Genomic DNA, 15,668 nt, shown 5'->3' with positions numbered 1-15,668 from the left:
ATATATCTGATGCTTTTAAGGATTTCAGCTTCATTGAATTAAAGCTGATTCTTCTTCAGAGTGACAGAATATGTGGGCTGGTGTAGTACTTGATCAAACTGATGAAAATGTGATCTATTTTAAATTAAATCAGCTGTAATGTGTGTAGTTCACTAACGAAAATTAGAGAGAAAAAATCTCTCCCTATTGCTTCTAATGATTGTTTTCTTTTTAATAGTAGCTCTATTATGTGAAGATCATTCGTAAATCAAACCAAAACCACTTCAATTTCCATGCAGTCTGTCCTCATTTTTGCTGTTGCTAAGCTCATGCTATGTTTCCTGACTTCATCTGAACTTGTCGTTCCTGTCTGTTCTGAATATCAAGTGCTCCAAAAATATGCTTCCTTCCAATTAGAATTTCTATTCTGGCACTACACATTTCTTACAGGTTAGAATAGTATGGAATATTCTGGATTTTTAATTAATGGAGCTGGAAGTCTTCTAGCAGTTGGGTTTGAGCAGGATGAATAAGAATTACTGGTGAATACCTAACACCATGTCTGTTAGCCAATTATAGATATGTCTGTTAACCTATATTTTAAGAATTCTTTTTTTCTACACATGCAGTCTTTTTTTTTTTTCCTTCTTTTTTTTTTCTTCTTACAAATACAGTCTCATCAAGAGAATGTAATTTCATTATAACATTGTCTTGCAATATCAGAAGGCAATCTGCAAGAATGGTGTTTTCTTTGTATTTTCTAAGAGATATATTAAATTATATTCAATCTCTAATGCAATTTGTAACTGAAATTTGAGTGATATGCTGTGTATTGTTTTGTGTTATTTCAAACATATTCCTTCATAAAAGTACATAATGTATAATAGATGTCTTACCCAAGAAGACTAATATGTCAATTAAATATGTACATGAAAAAAAAAAAAATCTATGTCCCTTTCTGTCTTTCTGTCTTCTGGCTTACAATTATTAAAATATAGAAGAGGAAAAACAACTATAAAATTATTTTCTTTGACTTGTGCAGTTGTAATCATAGTCCTTTTGCTATCTTCCCATTTCTGTTGAGTTTACTGCAATAAGCAGGAAATTCTTTCATTTTATTTCTTATCCTATTTTGTGTCATCCTCAGTGACCTGGGAGATGTTTTACTACTTAAGGAGCCTATCCTTCATATTGATGAGCATAATTTGCAACGTATGACTTTTTCCTTTCCTCCCTCAAGGCATATATTGATCCCATCATTTGTGACATGATGGCCACACGCTGTATATACAATCTGTGCAATCAGAATTGAATAGATTCCAAATTTTGGTGGACTGGGAGGGCAAGGGCTCTGTGAGCTATACTGAAAAAGTAAGGCAGTCTCTCTTTTCTCCCCTGTTTTTTGTTGGGAAGGTGATTTGCAGTGGGTTGTAAGAAGGGTTTTGTTATATGTGTCCAGTTCCAGATTCTGTTCTCGTAATGCTTAGATATTTAGTGAGGATGTCCTTAGTTATGTATTGCACCTGATGATGTCAGCTTCATGAAGCCATACTGTATTTCAAGCTTTACTTATGTTTAGTATGACTGGATGTAACTTGGAACCTTAAAACCAAGGTTGGTTCTGTGAGCATCTAAATCAAATACTAGGTTTGCACTTTTTTTGTTGTCATTTTGTTTGTTTGTTTGTTTGTTTGTTTTTTGTAGTAGTATAGAATGTACTGTGCAAATGCAGTATATCACAATTGCAGCTACTATAAGAGCTTCTCCTCATGGAAATTAGAAGGTAATTCACTGAAACTCAGTAAAGATGTGAACAAGAAACATATATCAAGGAATTGCATAATTTCGTAATTGTATTAGATGTCTGAAGTGTCTAACTTACTTAAGAGAAGATGTTCTCGTTATTTTAGAAGGTTACTTCTGTCATATTTGCTAATTCCTAAAATAAGTGTGATATCACTTTTCCCTCTGAAAATTTCTAGATAATGATGTAGGTAAGTACTGGATTCTTGCTGTCTTTGTACACATAATAGCCATTGAGGTTACAATGCCTTTGTTACCATTCTGATATATTAATGCTACTAAATATTACAAGCCTGTATTGTTGATTTTATTGCATACTAGAACTATGTTTTCCACTTGAAAAGAAGGAGAAGTTTGGAGATTTGGTTATATATATTATTCTTTTTATAGGCTTACAGCCTGTTCAGGTTTCCTATCACTTTATTTCACCAAGGAAACATTTTTAGACTTAATGAAGGATCTGAAAAGCATTTACCTGTATGACATTAGTATTTTCTGTTAAGGAAAAAACACAAGTTAGTGCGTTCATACCGGTCTGTTGTTTTGTGAATATCCAACAGCTTTAATAAACAAATATCTATGAGGAACAGCTGCTGCTGAGTTAGTATTTCATAGGAATAAAAAACTAAGAAGATAATACGTAAGTTCGGACATGGGAGTGATTGACAACAGAACTAGTTTCTGCTTTGGTAAAGATCACAGTGGCACCTCTAAAGAATGGAATATGTATTTGTTAGATATCTGATGAAGAAAACAAAAAATTGTTCATTTGGATAATTAGGCTCTTGTAAGGTAAGTGTAGCAATTTCCCAGAGTACTGAACAAAATCAAACGTTAAGGTGTTTGTATGAAAAGGAAATAAAGTCTTGGAATAAAGCAAAAAGAGGTGGACTAAAAGTGTCTGATATTTTGCAGACACAAAGATCTAAACTTGTCTGTGCACAGAGTCTTATGATGTTTGTTTATTTATTTATTTATTTTTCTTTTGGGATGAAAGCAATATTTTATATCTGAAGAACGGGCTTCATGATTTTATTTGACTTTTGCAGCAAACAAATTTTGCTGCGTTGATGACCTTGTTGAGTATAATGGCCTTCAAACTGTACTTTGTTAAATGTGAAATTAAAAGTAAGTTATAGTGAGAACTGAGATTTAAACAGAGATAAAATAGATCAAAGTAGGAAATGGAATTTGTCTGTTCTGGTGGCTGTCGTTAGCAAGGAGAAAACACGACTGAGTGATGCTACTTTGTGCTACAAAAATAGAAGGAATACTGCCCTTAAAAGATACGAAAACTATGTCTAAAATTTTTCATGGAGTCTTAAAGTCATTTTAGTTGGAAGGGACACTCAAAGATCATCTGGTCCAACTCCGCTGCAATGGACAGGGACATCTACAGCTAGATTAGGTTGCTCAGAGCCCCACCGCAGACCTTGAATGTCTCCAGGGATGGGGGCACCCACCACCTCCCTGGGCAACCTGTTCCAGTGCCTTATACCTTTAGTGTATATTACAAAACTACCTGCTTTGTGAGATTTTTTCACACTCAGAGTATTTTAAAGTAGTTAGTAGTTGAAGAATCTAGCTGATTTGTTTAACAAACTGTAAAATAGAAGCAATCCTTTCAACACCTTACATTACTTCTTATACTCTTGAATGCCTCCTCCTCATCTATTTTGATTTGATTTAATAACTTCTGAACTAAGATATACAGATGAAAGAAGAGCTGATGTCCACTTCTGATCTCAAAATGAGACAGCCCTTATGTTTGTGCTTTATGGTTACAGAACAGTACTTTGTGATGTTGCTTCACATGGACAAGGACTCCTATGAGTCCATACTTTAATTATTGTATTAATCTTGTGTGCTGTAACGTTTTGTTCTGAGGGAGCAGCATATTGTAAAGTTCACATGAATGAGCAGGAGTTTCCAGGCTCTGCTTTTGTCTTTCATGTATCCACATCAGCTTCAATGGTGAGAGCTGTTTCGAGAAACATCCTATCCTATACGGTTAACAGTTAAACAAATTGTATTGCTGCTGCTGCTAGTAAGGAGCAGTATTCTGTTTAATGAAAGACTGTGCATTTGTATTAAATATAGAATTTATAATGAAAGGAATCAGTCGAAATTTACAAGCCCATATTTTAAAGATACAACTTAAACATTACAACTATGTATTTGCAACTTAAAAAAGGGAGATAATTTCATTTTCATTTCAATTGCTTTCTCTGTAAGTAAAAGAATATAAATATTTTAATTTCTTTATTTTGGGGGTGGCTCATAGTTACTAATGTTTCTAAAATCTCAGCAAAATGGAGATGACAGTTGTTGAACCCCTCTTTTGAGTAAGCAAATTGTTTAATTTATCCGCACTGAGCGTGAAGATGTAGATGATATGTCCAGTGGCAGTTCATTAATGTGAGCCAAGTCTTACTGCAGTTCATTAATGAAACTTTGGGTGTCCTGAAAACTCGACTAGGGTAACAGATTATCCATGCCTTATTTTTGCCATCTTTCTGTGATTGCAGTAAAGGATCATTAATTAAACACATCTTTGCCAATACTAGTTGCTTCTTCAGAGCTTTTATGACAAATACAATTTAAATCACAGAATGGTTGATGTTGGCTTGGACCTCTGGGTCTACCTGTTCTGCTCTTTCTCTCAGTCACGCGCACAATGAAGAAATGCTTCCTGATATTCAGAGAGAACTTTACCATCTTTTGTTTCATTTTGTGCCCATTACCTCTTTTCCTGGTGCTAGGCACCACTGAAAAGAACCTGGCTCCATCCTCTTTGCACCCTCTCTTCAGGTATTTATCATCAGTACTCTTACATCAGTAAGATCCCCTTGACATCTTCCTTTTCTGCAGGCAGAACACTCCCAACTTGCTCAGCCTGTCTTCATAGGACAGGTGCTACAACTTCTTTTGGATCCAGTACTCCAAGTTCAGACTCATCAATGCTGAGTAGAGGTGAAACATCATCCCCTTTGACTTGACGGTGATACTTTGCCCAATTCTGCTCATGGTATCATTAGCCTTCATTGCAGCAAGGACACACTGATGACTCATGGTCATCTTGGCGTCCTCCAGGAATCCTAGGTCCTTTGCTGTAGAGAAGTGTTCCAATAACTTTCTATCCATGTTCCTCTTGCTAGCTGTATGGTCAGTCTGCTACTTCCTCCCATGTTAATGTCATCTGTGAATTTACTAAGTGTGCACTCTAATCCATTGTCCAAATAATTAATGAAGATGTTAAACAGAACAGTAGAACTAGTATTGATCCCTTGTGTTCTCTGCTCATTACTAGCCTCCAGCCAGACTTTGCATCATTGCCCACTGCTCACTGAATCAGCCATTCACCTGGTTTTTAGTCCATCTCTCCGTCTGCTCATCTAGCCCATACTCAACAGATTCTCTATGAGGATCTTATGAGAATCAGTTCAAAGGCCTTACTGAAGATCAAGAAGACAGTCTCTACTGCTTTCCTCTCATCCATCGTGCTATTCATTTAATTAGAGAAGCCTATCAGGTTGGTCAGGCATGATTTCCTCTTGATGAATCCATGCTGACTACTCCTGGTCATTTTCTTGTCTTTCATGCGTCGTCAAATAGTTTCCAGGATTAGCTGCCTCATTACCTCCCAAGGAATCAAGGTGAGACTGATCAGCCTGTAGTTCCCTGAGTCCTACTCCTTGAAGGTAGGAGTGACATTGACTTTCCTCCAGTCTTTGGATACTTCCCTCAGTTGCCACAATTGGCAGCTTAGCCTTGCCATCATGTCTTTAGCACTCAGCTGTGTGTTCCATCAAATCCCACAGAGTTGTTGTAAATGTTCATTTTGGTCAAGTATTCCCTGAGCTGATCCTCTGCATCTTCCCTGCTCCAGCCTTTTTTCCCAGCCTCTGGGACCAGCAGTTCCCAAAAGCCAGTGTTGCCAGAGTAGTGTCTGTGGACACTTCGGGTACTGTGTCCTACAGTAAAAATGAATTTAAAAATTCTGTTGAATTTGTATTTTAATTTAAAAATGTTTAAATTGACAGTGTGTTTTTTGCAGTGTTTTATGTGCTGGACTAGGAAGGTATAATGCATAAGTATATACATGCAAAAGCGTTACTTATTAGTAGAAAACTTAATGGTTTTTAATTTCTTGTGAAGAATAGTGATTTCTGGCACTCCATTAAAAAATTAATTGTAAAATTATAGTAAAAAAAAAAATAAAAAAATCATCCTCTTTCTCTGTGTGGCAGTGATAGATGATTGGACTTAATCCTTTTTACCTGTATGCAACATGTTTCCTGTATCAGTGTGTCCCAGATTCCCAAGAAGTCAGCTAATGATGTATATTGGGTTACCCAATGAACTGCCTGGGATTTTTCCCATATGGTCGGCAGGTCTGTTTCTACTCGGTGGTTCTTGTCCACATAAGTAGACCCAGCAATCAGAGAAGTTGAAAGTTTTAGAAAAGTTACTAAATTACATTAAAAGAAAAGAGTTCTCTTCCCAGGCTAAAACACCTCCTGTGTACGCTGAGATAGAGCAAATTAGTAACCAACTCATCTTTTCTTTATGAGTTTAACTTTTGACACTTCATTTGATAGTCCAGGTAGTTCCCTGGCATCTTGGAATAACCTCCTGTAGCAATTCTTTAGTTACTTCACATGCCTTATTAGTTCTACAAGGGAATGCCTCCAGCCACCCTGAAGAGGTATCAGCTCCAACATATAGCAATACCCCCCTTTTCTTGGGAGTTCTGAGAAATCAATTTGCCACTGTTGCACTGGAAGGTTCCCTTTCCCAATAGGCCCACTTGTACCCTGTTCCTGGTACTAGGATTGTACTTTGTAGTGTCTGTTCCCCCAAAATGTTTAATTATCTTCCCTTAGAACCAATTTCCATAAAATACTAAAGGGCATAACACTGTGTTCATCTGGGCGTGCTCCCATCTGTCAGCTTGCTCTTTTCCCTTCTAAATCATTAATTAGATTCCTATCCTCTCTAGAATATTTTACAGATTCTGACTCACGTTCAGAGATTTTAAGTTTAGCATCTGGAATTAAAGCCTTCTCCTTCAACTGCTTGTTCTGCCACCTGATCCACCATCTTATTTCCAGTTTCCTGTACAGTGTTATCTTTCTGATGTCCTTTACAGTGTGTAATCCTGTGTTCTTTGGTAAATTTACATCATGCTGAATTTGTTTTCCTTGTGTGTGAGCAATCTTTGCTCTTTTCCAGATGATACTATGAGCGTGTACCTCCCCAAATACATATTTAGCATTTGTCCATATATTTAAGGGTCTTGGCAAGGCAGTCATTTCAGCCTTCTGAGCGAAAGTTCCCACAGGTAATGGTTGTGCTTTGATCACCTTGTCAGTAGCAGTTACTGCATATCCTGCCTTATTGTTTCCTTGTGCCACAAAACTGCTCTGTTGATGAACCCAGGAATCCTCAGCATCGTCCACTGGTTCCTCCTGTAGATTTGGCTGACTGGCATAGCAGTCCAAGCAGTCACACACTGCCAGCTCAGAGGCAGTTCCGTGTTGGTGTTCTGGGTGCTGGGCAAATTGCTTTTTTTTTTTTTTTTTTTTTTTAATCAGTTGGGCTTTCTGTTGAGAAACAGATAATTTTGATAATCATTTAAACCAGGCAAACTCACAGTCCATTGCACACACATCCTCTTTTATTTCTGTGGCATCTATGTACTTCAGTAGAGTTCCACCCTGGGATGGAGGAACCCAAGTCTCAGGCTCAAGAGTTGTCCAGTTCTCAAAAATCATTGATCTCTCAACCCTGGGTAACACTGTCCAGGTCAACTGAGTTTTTTCTTCCCTGTATTGGGGTTTTCTTGTTCAAAGGCAAATAACTTTAGGCTTCCTTTGGCCGAACCAGGCAAAAAAGGCATCCTTCAAATCCAGAAGATAAACCCCAACTACTTATTCCTTAACTTGGTTAATATATGTATGGTTTTGCCACCTCTAAACATATATCTTCAACAGTTCCATTAATTTCCCTCAAATCTTGTACCAAGCTATAGCTCTTGCCATCAGATTTTTCATCAGCAAGATTGGGGTATTGTATTTGGATTCACATTCAATTAGTAATCTAAACTCCAAGACGTTATCTGTTATTTCTCTTATCCTTCTGCAGCTTTGTATCCTCAAAGGGCACTGCTTTACCCTGACTAGACGAGCTCCTCTTTTCACTTGACTTCTATCTAGGGCTGCATTTTTGGCTCTGCCAGGCATCACTGATACCCACACTCCTAAGTTTACCCGATTTAAGATTTCTGTAATTTCTGGTGGTATAACATTGTCTTTGCGAGTTTGTGTTGAAGCCAGACTTGTAATTTTTAATCAGTTGATATTGTTTGACCCTCAACTCCAGTTTTATTGAATTTAATCTCTGCATCCGTTTGTTCTAATAAGCCTTGCCCGAATAACACTTTTGGAGAACCTGGCATGTACAAGAATTTATGTATTCCTATTTGTATTCCCAGCCTATATTTAATTGATCCCAAAAGGTAAGCTTTTTCTTCTTGGACAATAGCTCCTACTGCTGTTACAAAAGTCATCTACGTAATGAGATTACTGTAAGAGGCACTGGTATCCACCAGAAAATAAACCCCTGTATTCTGCTCCCCTAGCTGCAATTTAGCTCGGTTATAAAAACTGGTCCTATTACTTCATTTATATTCCTGGTTTCCAATTCAGTATTCCCCCTGCCTCATTGGTGGCGTTTCTCCAATAAGCCAAAATACAACCCAAAATGCCCTTTTCCCGAATTTCTTTTAGACATCCTTTATCCCATAACAGCTGTTTATCCTGCTTGGTCTTAGGTATTGTGTGAAAATCCCTTGTGTTTTGCTAGGTAATGAAGTCCACCTACTTCCCCAGGGCATGGGGACACCAAATACCCTGAACAAGAGTTGTAGCCAACGTCCCTCAGCAAAACAGGGATTTTTACAAAAATTCTCATTGTGTTGCTGGCTGATGGAGCCTACCTGCTTCCCCAGGGCATGGGAACACTGCATTCCCTGGGCAAGAGTCATAACCAACATCCCCCAGCAAGACAAGAGTATTTTAAGCATGTAATGGAATTTCACGAGTAACACTTTTACAAAACATGCATTTAACAAGTACAGAGATGGACAATGACTATTACAGTTATTTATACAAGGAGCAGGATCCTGCAAGAAGAGTTTTTGCAGCACAAGCACCAAGCAGTTACAGCAATTACTACCGTAGTTCCTATGACTGGCCAGAGAAAAGAAAGAAGAGAAAAAGAGAAGAAAATAAAAACAATTTGGACATTTGCTCCTAAGCTTATATCCTGCATGCAGTACCGTTTGATTGGTTCCCTTATAGGCTACAACTTCATCCACCAGTCCGCTCCTTCTTCATTAATTTGTGCTGTTACTGTCTGAGGCTGCTACCTTGCATTCCAGAGATAAGATGGCTAACAATGTTATTTGGAGAAACAGGAGACCCGCTGTCTGTACTAACTGTGTAAGCCTGTAAAAAAGCATCTGTTATCAGCAGCGAGAACCAGACTTAGCAAGGCCAGATCTGTAGCTGCCGATTCAGCAACCCATGAAGGCACACAACTTGTAACCTAACTTATTTTCCTTAATTCATGCGTGTTCGTGTGTGTGTTTGTGTGTGTGTGTATACTTCTATTTGTAAGCTTGGGATTTGAGTAAGTGCAGAATAACTACTTTTGTTCAGCATGATTTTCTCATGTCTTGTGATCTAAATGCATTTCAGATGTTGCGCTAAAATAGAAAGAAAGCAAGGTTATTCCCAAGTAGATTCATATGGAGACTAGTCTACACCACGTTATGGTCAATTCTGGTGTTCAAGGATTCCAAGGAAAACTGACACTGGTTAAGGATCTAATACAAAAGTATTAGAGGGGCTTTGCAACATGCTACACTCAGGGCTTTATGTTCTACCTTCTAAGTCTGTAATTTATCAAGTCTGTAGTATAAAAGCAAAGCAAGGAAGTTTTAGGGCTAAATCAATTGCTGAGTATTTTAGAAACCTCCTTCCAAACTTTCCAAATATAAAACTGAATTCAGGTGAGTAATGTCTATCTCTTCCTTTCTTCTTGTGTGGCCCAAGATAGGCATGATGTGTTCAGGACAGGTTAAGATATATGCAGTAGGGAATTAGGAATAAAGAGCTTTCTTTTCCCATTAGTACTGAGTTGTGCAATGAACACTCAAATGATATATACGTGGCAGACAGGCTCTTTATTTTGTTTCTTATTTCACTCTACCACAGTTTATCCTAAAGCCTTTACTCTGAAAAAAATCCTTCAGTGTTTCGCAAGCTTTTATTTATGCATTTTATATAAAGTATTGCACATTAACATAGACTTGTAGTGTGCCCCTTTCAATGGAAAAATGTGGTGTCCTTTCTGGTCCAGGCAGTACTTTTATTCCTATATCTTTTCTATTTTCTGTTATGTCTACATGAGATTCTCTAAGTTTTTATTAAGTGCTAGGCATTTTAGTGAGAATTTGCTTGTCTTGCACCTCAAAATTCATTTTTGAATTATTCTTCAGAACTGTTCTTCTTTGCTACTTCAATTATGGAATATAAAATAAACTAATACTTACAGAATCTAATTTGGAATGGCCAAAATATTGAATTTCTGTAAAACAATACAGAACTGGAATTCATATATAATAAGCTTTAATACAGAAGAAGAAAATGATTAAACCATAGCTTGCTTATCATAGATCTTTTTAATAGGAGCAAAATCTGTGCTATTAGTTCCAGACCAGTGTATTTCTCATTCACAGTGCCTTAGTGCATAACTTATAAATCTTTCCTCATCATCCTATATTACTTTTTCAAACCAAGACTAATATCAAGCAAGACAGGGTGAATGAAAGTCAATGAAGGTCGATTAGAGAATCAGATATTAAAGATTCTTGGAAGAACTCTACTGTGATCTATAAAAAAATTAGCTGTGAATTTCTGTATCCTCACTGACAACGGAGATTTTAATAGAACTGCAGTATATTTTCTTTGTTAATGTGTTTTTAGATTATTAGTCCAGTCTCCTTATATAGTATCTCTGAATGAGGGTTGATTCTCTCAAATACTTGATAGGTTGCAGAAGCCATGTTTATAATAGACATTTCACATACTTGTCCTGTCTCCTGAGTAATAAAGAGGATTCTGAGGAAACTGAAGCATACAGTTACATATTGCATTATGAATGGAGTTAAGACTGCATAATCATTGTGTATATGCTATTGCTAAACATTTTTTATTTATTTTTTTTGAGCTGTCACTGAGCATGCAGTGTGCAGAGCAAGTGATCTCCTGGGAAGTTAAAGCACAACGAAAGAGATTTACCATTCCTGGGACAGCAAAAATAGTCAGCTGGTCTGCACGTTTTGAGTTTAGATTTAAAATCTCAAACATGTATATCAGGCTGGACACTGCAGATAATAACATAGCTGTCAGTCTAAGTAATCAGAATAAAAACTGTTTTCCATCATGGAGTCTTTTTTTTATTTATTTTCTTTTAATTTTTAGCTTTAAATTTAGCTTTGTTATTTCTGTTTCAGATCTGTCTGAAACTTAACTGTTTTTTTCTCCTCTGTAAATGCATCTCTAATGAAAAATGCTGTTTCTACTTAACAAAGTTTGGGTTAGTATGCTTTTAGAACTGTATAAGAATACTGATGGATAGGATTCAAGCATCAGTTACTCTTACTAAACTGTAGGTCAGCATTTTTAACTGCAGTTCCATGCATTTGTTTACCAGTAAAGTCCAAGCTAGTTCATGTTCACAGTCACCTTAAAAAGGAGGGCAGGCATAGTGAGAATTGTATATTTTAGCTTCTTCATCAGATACGTTGTGTACGAAAGTTATCATTAGATCATGGAATCATAGAATCATAGAATGTCCTGTATTGAAAAGGACCACGATGATCATCTAGTTTCAACCCCCCTACTATGTGCAGGGTCACCAGCCACCAGACCAGGCTGCCCAGAGCCATATCCAGCCTGGCCTTGAATGACTCCAGGGATGGGACATCCACAACCTCCTTGGGCAACCTGTACTAGTGCCTCACCACCCTCTGTGTGAAAAATGGTATTTCTTTATTTAGTTGAACACGGAATGAGGAAAGGCATGGAGCTGTGTCAGGGAAGGTTCAGTTGGAGTTTACTCACCATAGGTCAGTGCACATAGAACAGGCTGCCCATGGCACTGGGTACAGCCCCAAGTATCAGAGTTCTGAGACTGTCTGGATGTATGTAGGTGTTCTCAGATGTAGGGTTTGGATTTGGGTGGTCCTGTGTGGAGCCAGGGGTTGGACTCAGTGATCCTTGTGGGTCCCTTCCAAGTTGGGATGTAATATGATTCTGTGATTCTGTGATGCTATCTATCTCATATTCTTGTTGTGAGAAACCATGGTTGTGAAACTGCAAGTGTATATTTATATAGATATGTATAGAAATATGTATGTTTATTTTTCCTTCCACTTAACTGCTATCTCCAGTGAGGGAATTTTCTGCTAAGAGTAGCTAATGAAACACAGTATATGGTGATCTCCATTACAGACTGTCTTATTGAGAATCATGATTTTAAAATACAAATTGCAATAAATGACTCTGGGTCTGAAAAAGATGGAAGATATTCATAGGTACTGGTATAATTGAGAATGTTGAGTGTGATACTGCAGAACTGATTGGGAGATTTTTACAATGTTTCCCATTAAAACTTGGAAGTCATGTCCTACATATCTGGTGCATTTATGAGCTGGCAGCAAAACATGGTATCTGCTTAAAGACATCAGTAGTTTTGATGCACAACTATTTCATTTCTTAGTAAAGATTTAAGAACAGAAATTGTCATTTGCAGTAGCAAAATGTATGACAAAAGTTGTGGATTCTCCCAGAGGAAATGTAAGGCATATTCAGGTTGACAGGTTGTAAATAAATTCTTCTAAACTAGGGAAGATCGTGGGACATGAATGGTAATGAGTAATCAGGTAAAAATCTTTTTCTGTCTGGATAGATATTGATTATCTAACAAGCGCTGGGATTATTAACTCCCAATCTATAGACTGTTTAATACTTATGATCTGCTGTCACCAATTTTTACCAAAACTGTTTACTTTTTAATTTTGTTTAGGATGCTGAAAATTCCATACAATTAATAAAAAGTATTTTAAGATGCAGGTAGTGCATGGACTCCATGCACCCAAATGGCAGCTATATGAAAGAAATTATTTATTATTCATTATTAAGCCTTCAATTTCAGTATTAAATTTGCCACATTAGGCATTTATGTTATTGATTGTCCATGCTTTCTTGCTAGCCAGAGCAAACCTATCTGAAGCATAGAATGATAATCTAATCCTCTGTAAAGAAAGTAGATTAAGTTTGTAATGGGGTTTTTCTCCTGAAGAGCAAAGAGCAAAGAGAAGTTTATCTTCTGTAGAAAAAGCTGAGGTAGAAAGCTAGTATTGGTACTTTCTGTTTTCCTAATCCTAATTTATATGCTACTCTTTTCTTTTTTTAACCTCTTGTAGTTTGGAAAATCATATTTGATTTCAGGTGCTATTTGTCACAGGTTCCTAGTGGTCAGAATCTTCAGAATTCCCAGGTAGCGTGACAGTCCACAGATGAGAAGATTGTGCAAAGATGAAAATATAAGATTAAGACACTGTCAGATCAAAGCGAAAGAAGAAAATTTTTAGTACAGTGTTGTTGCTTTTTTTAAATTGAAATAAGTAGACCATTGGCATGGGTTAATGCAGAAAAAACATGGCCACTGCCCATTTCATTGTTGATTCTGGCCCTTTTTTCCTTTCCTTTTGGTCTGTTTTCAGGTTTGTATGCATCCAGCTCCCGAGGTCTTGCCTTTAATTTGTGGTTGGTTGATGTTTAATTAGAAAACTGTTTATTCATTGAGAAACTTCTGCTTTGATTAGTTACATTAGAACTATATAAACCACGCCCAATAGCCCTATATCAAAACAGTTTAAATGTGGTATTATCTCTATAATCTTGTTGGTCTCCTTTACCTCTGGGCTATCTTTTCTGTCTTGTCAAAGTCTCACCAAGGTCACCATATGCTGCCAGCAAGCACTTAAGTGACGTGCTGGCCAAGCAAGTTGGAACTGTGAATAAAGGTGATACATAGCACAATAAGAATACTGTTTGCATGTATTTATTCACCCGAGGCTGAATTACGGACTTGATATTTCAAAATTTCTTTTGCTTCTGAGTTCCATGATAACAAGAATATGTTCTTGTTTATCCATAATGCCTTTAGGCATTCAAGGCTCCAGATTCCAGACACAGTGAGACGTTCCAGTGCAGTTTTGCTGGACCGTACAGGTTTTATCCCAAAATCAAAATGGAGGTTTGTGTTACTGTCATTTGCATTGAGAATATATACTGCTCAGAAAAGAAAATACATTTTGTTTAAAGAAAAATATGGAGATGTCTTAAGCATATCCATTTTACATCCTTCACAAATCTGGCAAATAGTTATCCTTTGGGCATACCTGCAAAACATTGCATTAATTTTGTTTCATAGTTATTAGACAAAATAAATGGTTGAGAAATTCATTTAAATCACAGTAATAAAGCAGATAAAATCTCCATTTAATGGGTAAATGACACTGAATGACATATTACCATGAGATGAAAATGAATGCAATATTATCTTTTAGTTAAAAGCAATGTCTTTGTTTCAGTAACATTGTCTAGAAAGGGACTAGAAACTTAGGATATGTCTGAGTTCAAATTCTTTGCTGAAGAAATGATGCATGGCAATGTTCAGCATGATTCTCCAGGATGACAATCAAATTTGTTAGTATTTTGATGTCTCTGTATAACATATGAGAACAGTGAATAAAATGGTCTCTTGGGTTATCTGCAGATAAGCAGAATATTTGAATTTCAGTTGCCTCTCCTTCTATTTTTCCTTCTCCTCTAAGATGACGATCCCACTCTTTCATCATCCCTCTTCATATACTTCTACAGATATGCATGCATATCTAATATTTTCTTCCAAACTCTTAAAATAAATAGCAGTAGTGATAACATGAACAGAACTATTAACGAGGATCTTGCAGAGCTACAGGGAAAATAGATTATATCATCTATGTACTCATATCACCTATTCAACTGTTCCTGTGTATCTTTTCTGCAGGTGACAGATCAGTCAGTGAAAGCATTCGCTGAGCACTGTCCTGAGCTGCAGTATGTTGGTTTCATGGGCTGCTCTGTTACATCTAGAGGAGTAATTCACCTCACTAATGTAAGTATCACAGCTGCTTTTATTTTCTCATTAGTGTTCCTGACTGTTGCCAAACAATAGACATCAACCAGAGCCATGCTGCTGCCAGGGATAGAAACATGACAAGATAAATGAAGTTTGTAGTATTTGAACAAATGTTTGTATTTTCTTGTTTAAAACAAAACAAAACAAAACAAAAAACTGCAAAAACATATTTACTAGCAGTGTTTCCCAGGGGTTGGTGCTGGGTCCAGTCTTGTTCAATATCTTCACTGACAGTGAGGGGATAGTGGTGTCCACCCTCAGCAAGTACACTGATAAAAGAAAGCTGGGAGGATTGGCTGACGCACGTGAAGGCTGTGCTGCCATTCAGTGAGACCTGGACAGACTGGAGAGCTGGGCAGTAAGAGACCAGATGGGGTTTAATAAAAGCAAGTGTAGAGTCTTAGGCCTGAGAAGGAATAACTGCATGTATCAGAACTGGTTGGGGAACGACCTGCTGGAGAGGAGCTCTGCAGAGAGGGACCTGGGGTCCTTGTGGACAACAGGCTGGTGGCCATGTGACCCCAGTGTGCTCTGGTGGCCAAAAAGGCCAATAGGATCCTGACGTG

The 15,668-nt window shown here is 37.2% G+C and overlaps 1 protein-coding gene across 1 annotated transcript in view; it reads left to right on the top strand.

Annotated features, from left to right (window-relative positions):
* The window catches only part of FBXL17 (F-box and leucine rich repeat protein 17), a 293,402-nt gene that overhangs the window by 69,356 nt on the left and 208,378 nt on the right, over window positions 1–15,668 (top strand). Inside the window, exon 5 of the mRNA XM_072360283.1 lies at window positions 14,971–15,078. Within this exon, the coding sequence (XP_072216384.1) occupies window positions 14,971–15,078 (108 nt within the window). The remainder of the gene's footprint in view (window positions 1–14,970; window positions 15,079–15,668) is intronic.

Source organism: Excalfactoria chinensis, chromosome Z, assembly GCF_039878825.1.
Source record: "Excalfactoria chinensis isolate bCotChi1 chromosome Z, bCotChi1.hap2, whole genome shotgun sequence".
Taxonomy (NCBI): Eukaryota; Metazoa; Chordata; class Aves; order Galliformes; family Phasianidae; genus Excalfactoria; species Excalfactoria chinensis.
This window is presented reverse-complemented; position numbering and strand designations above follow the sequence as displayed.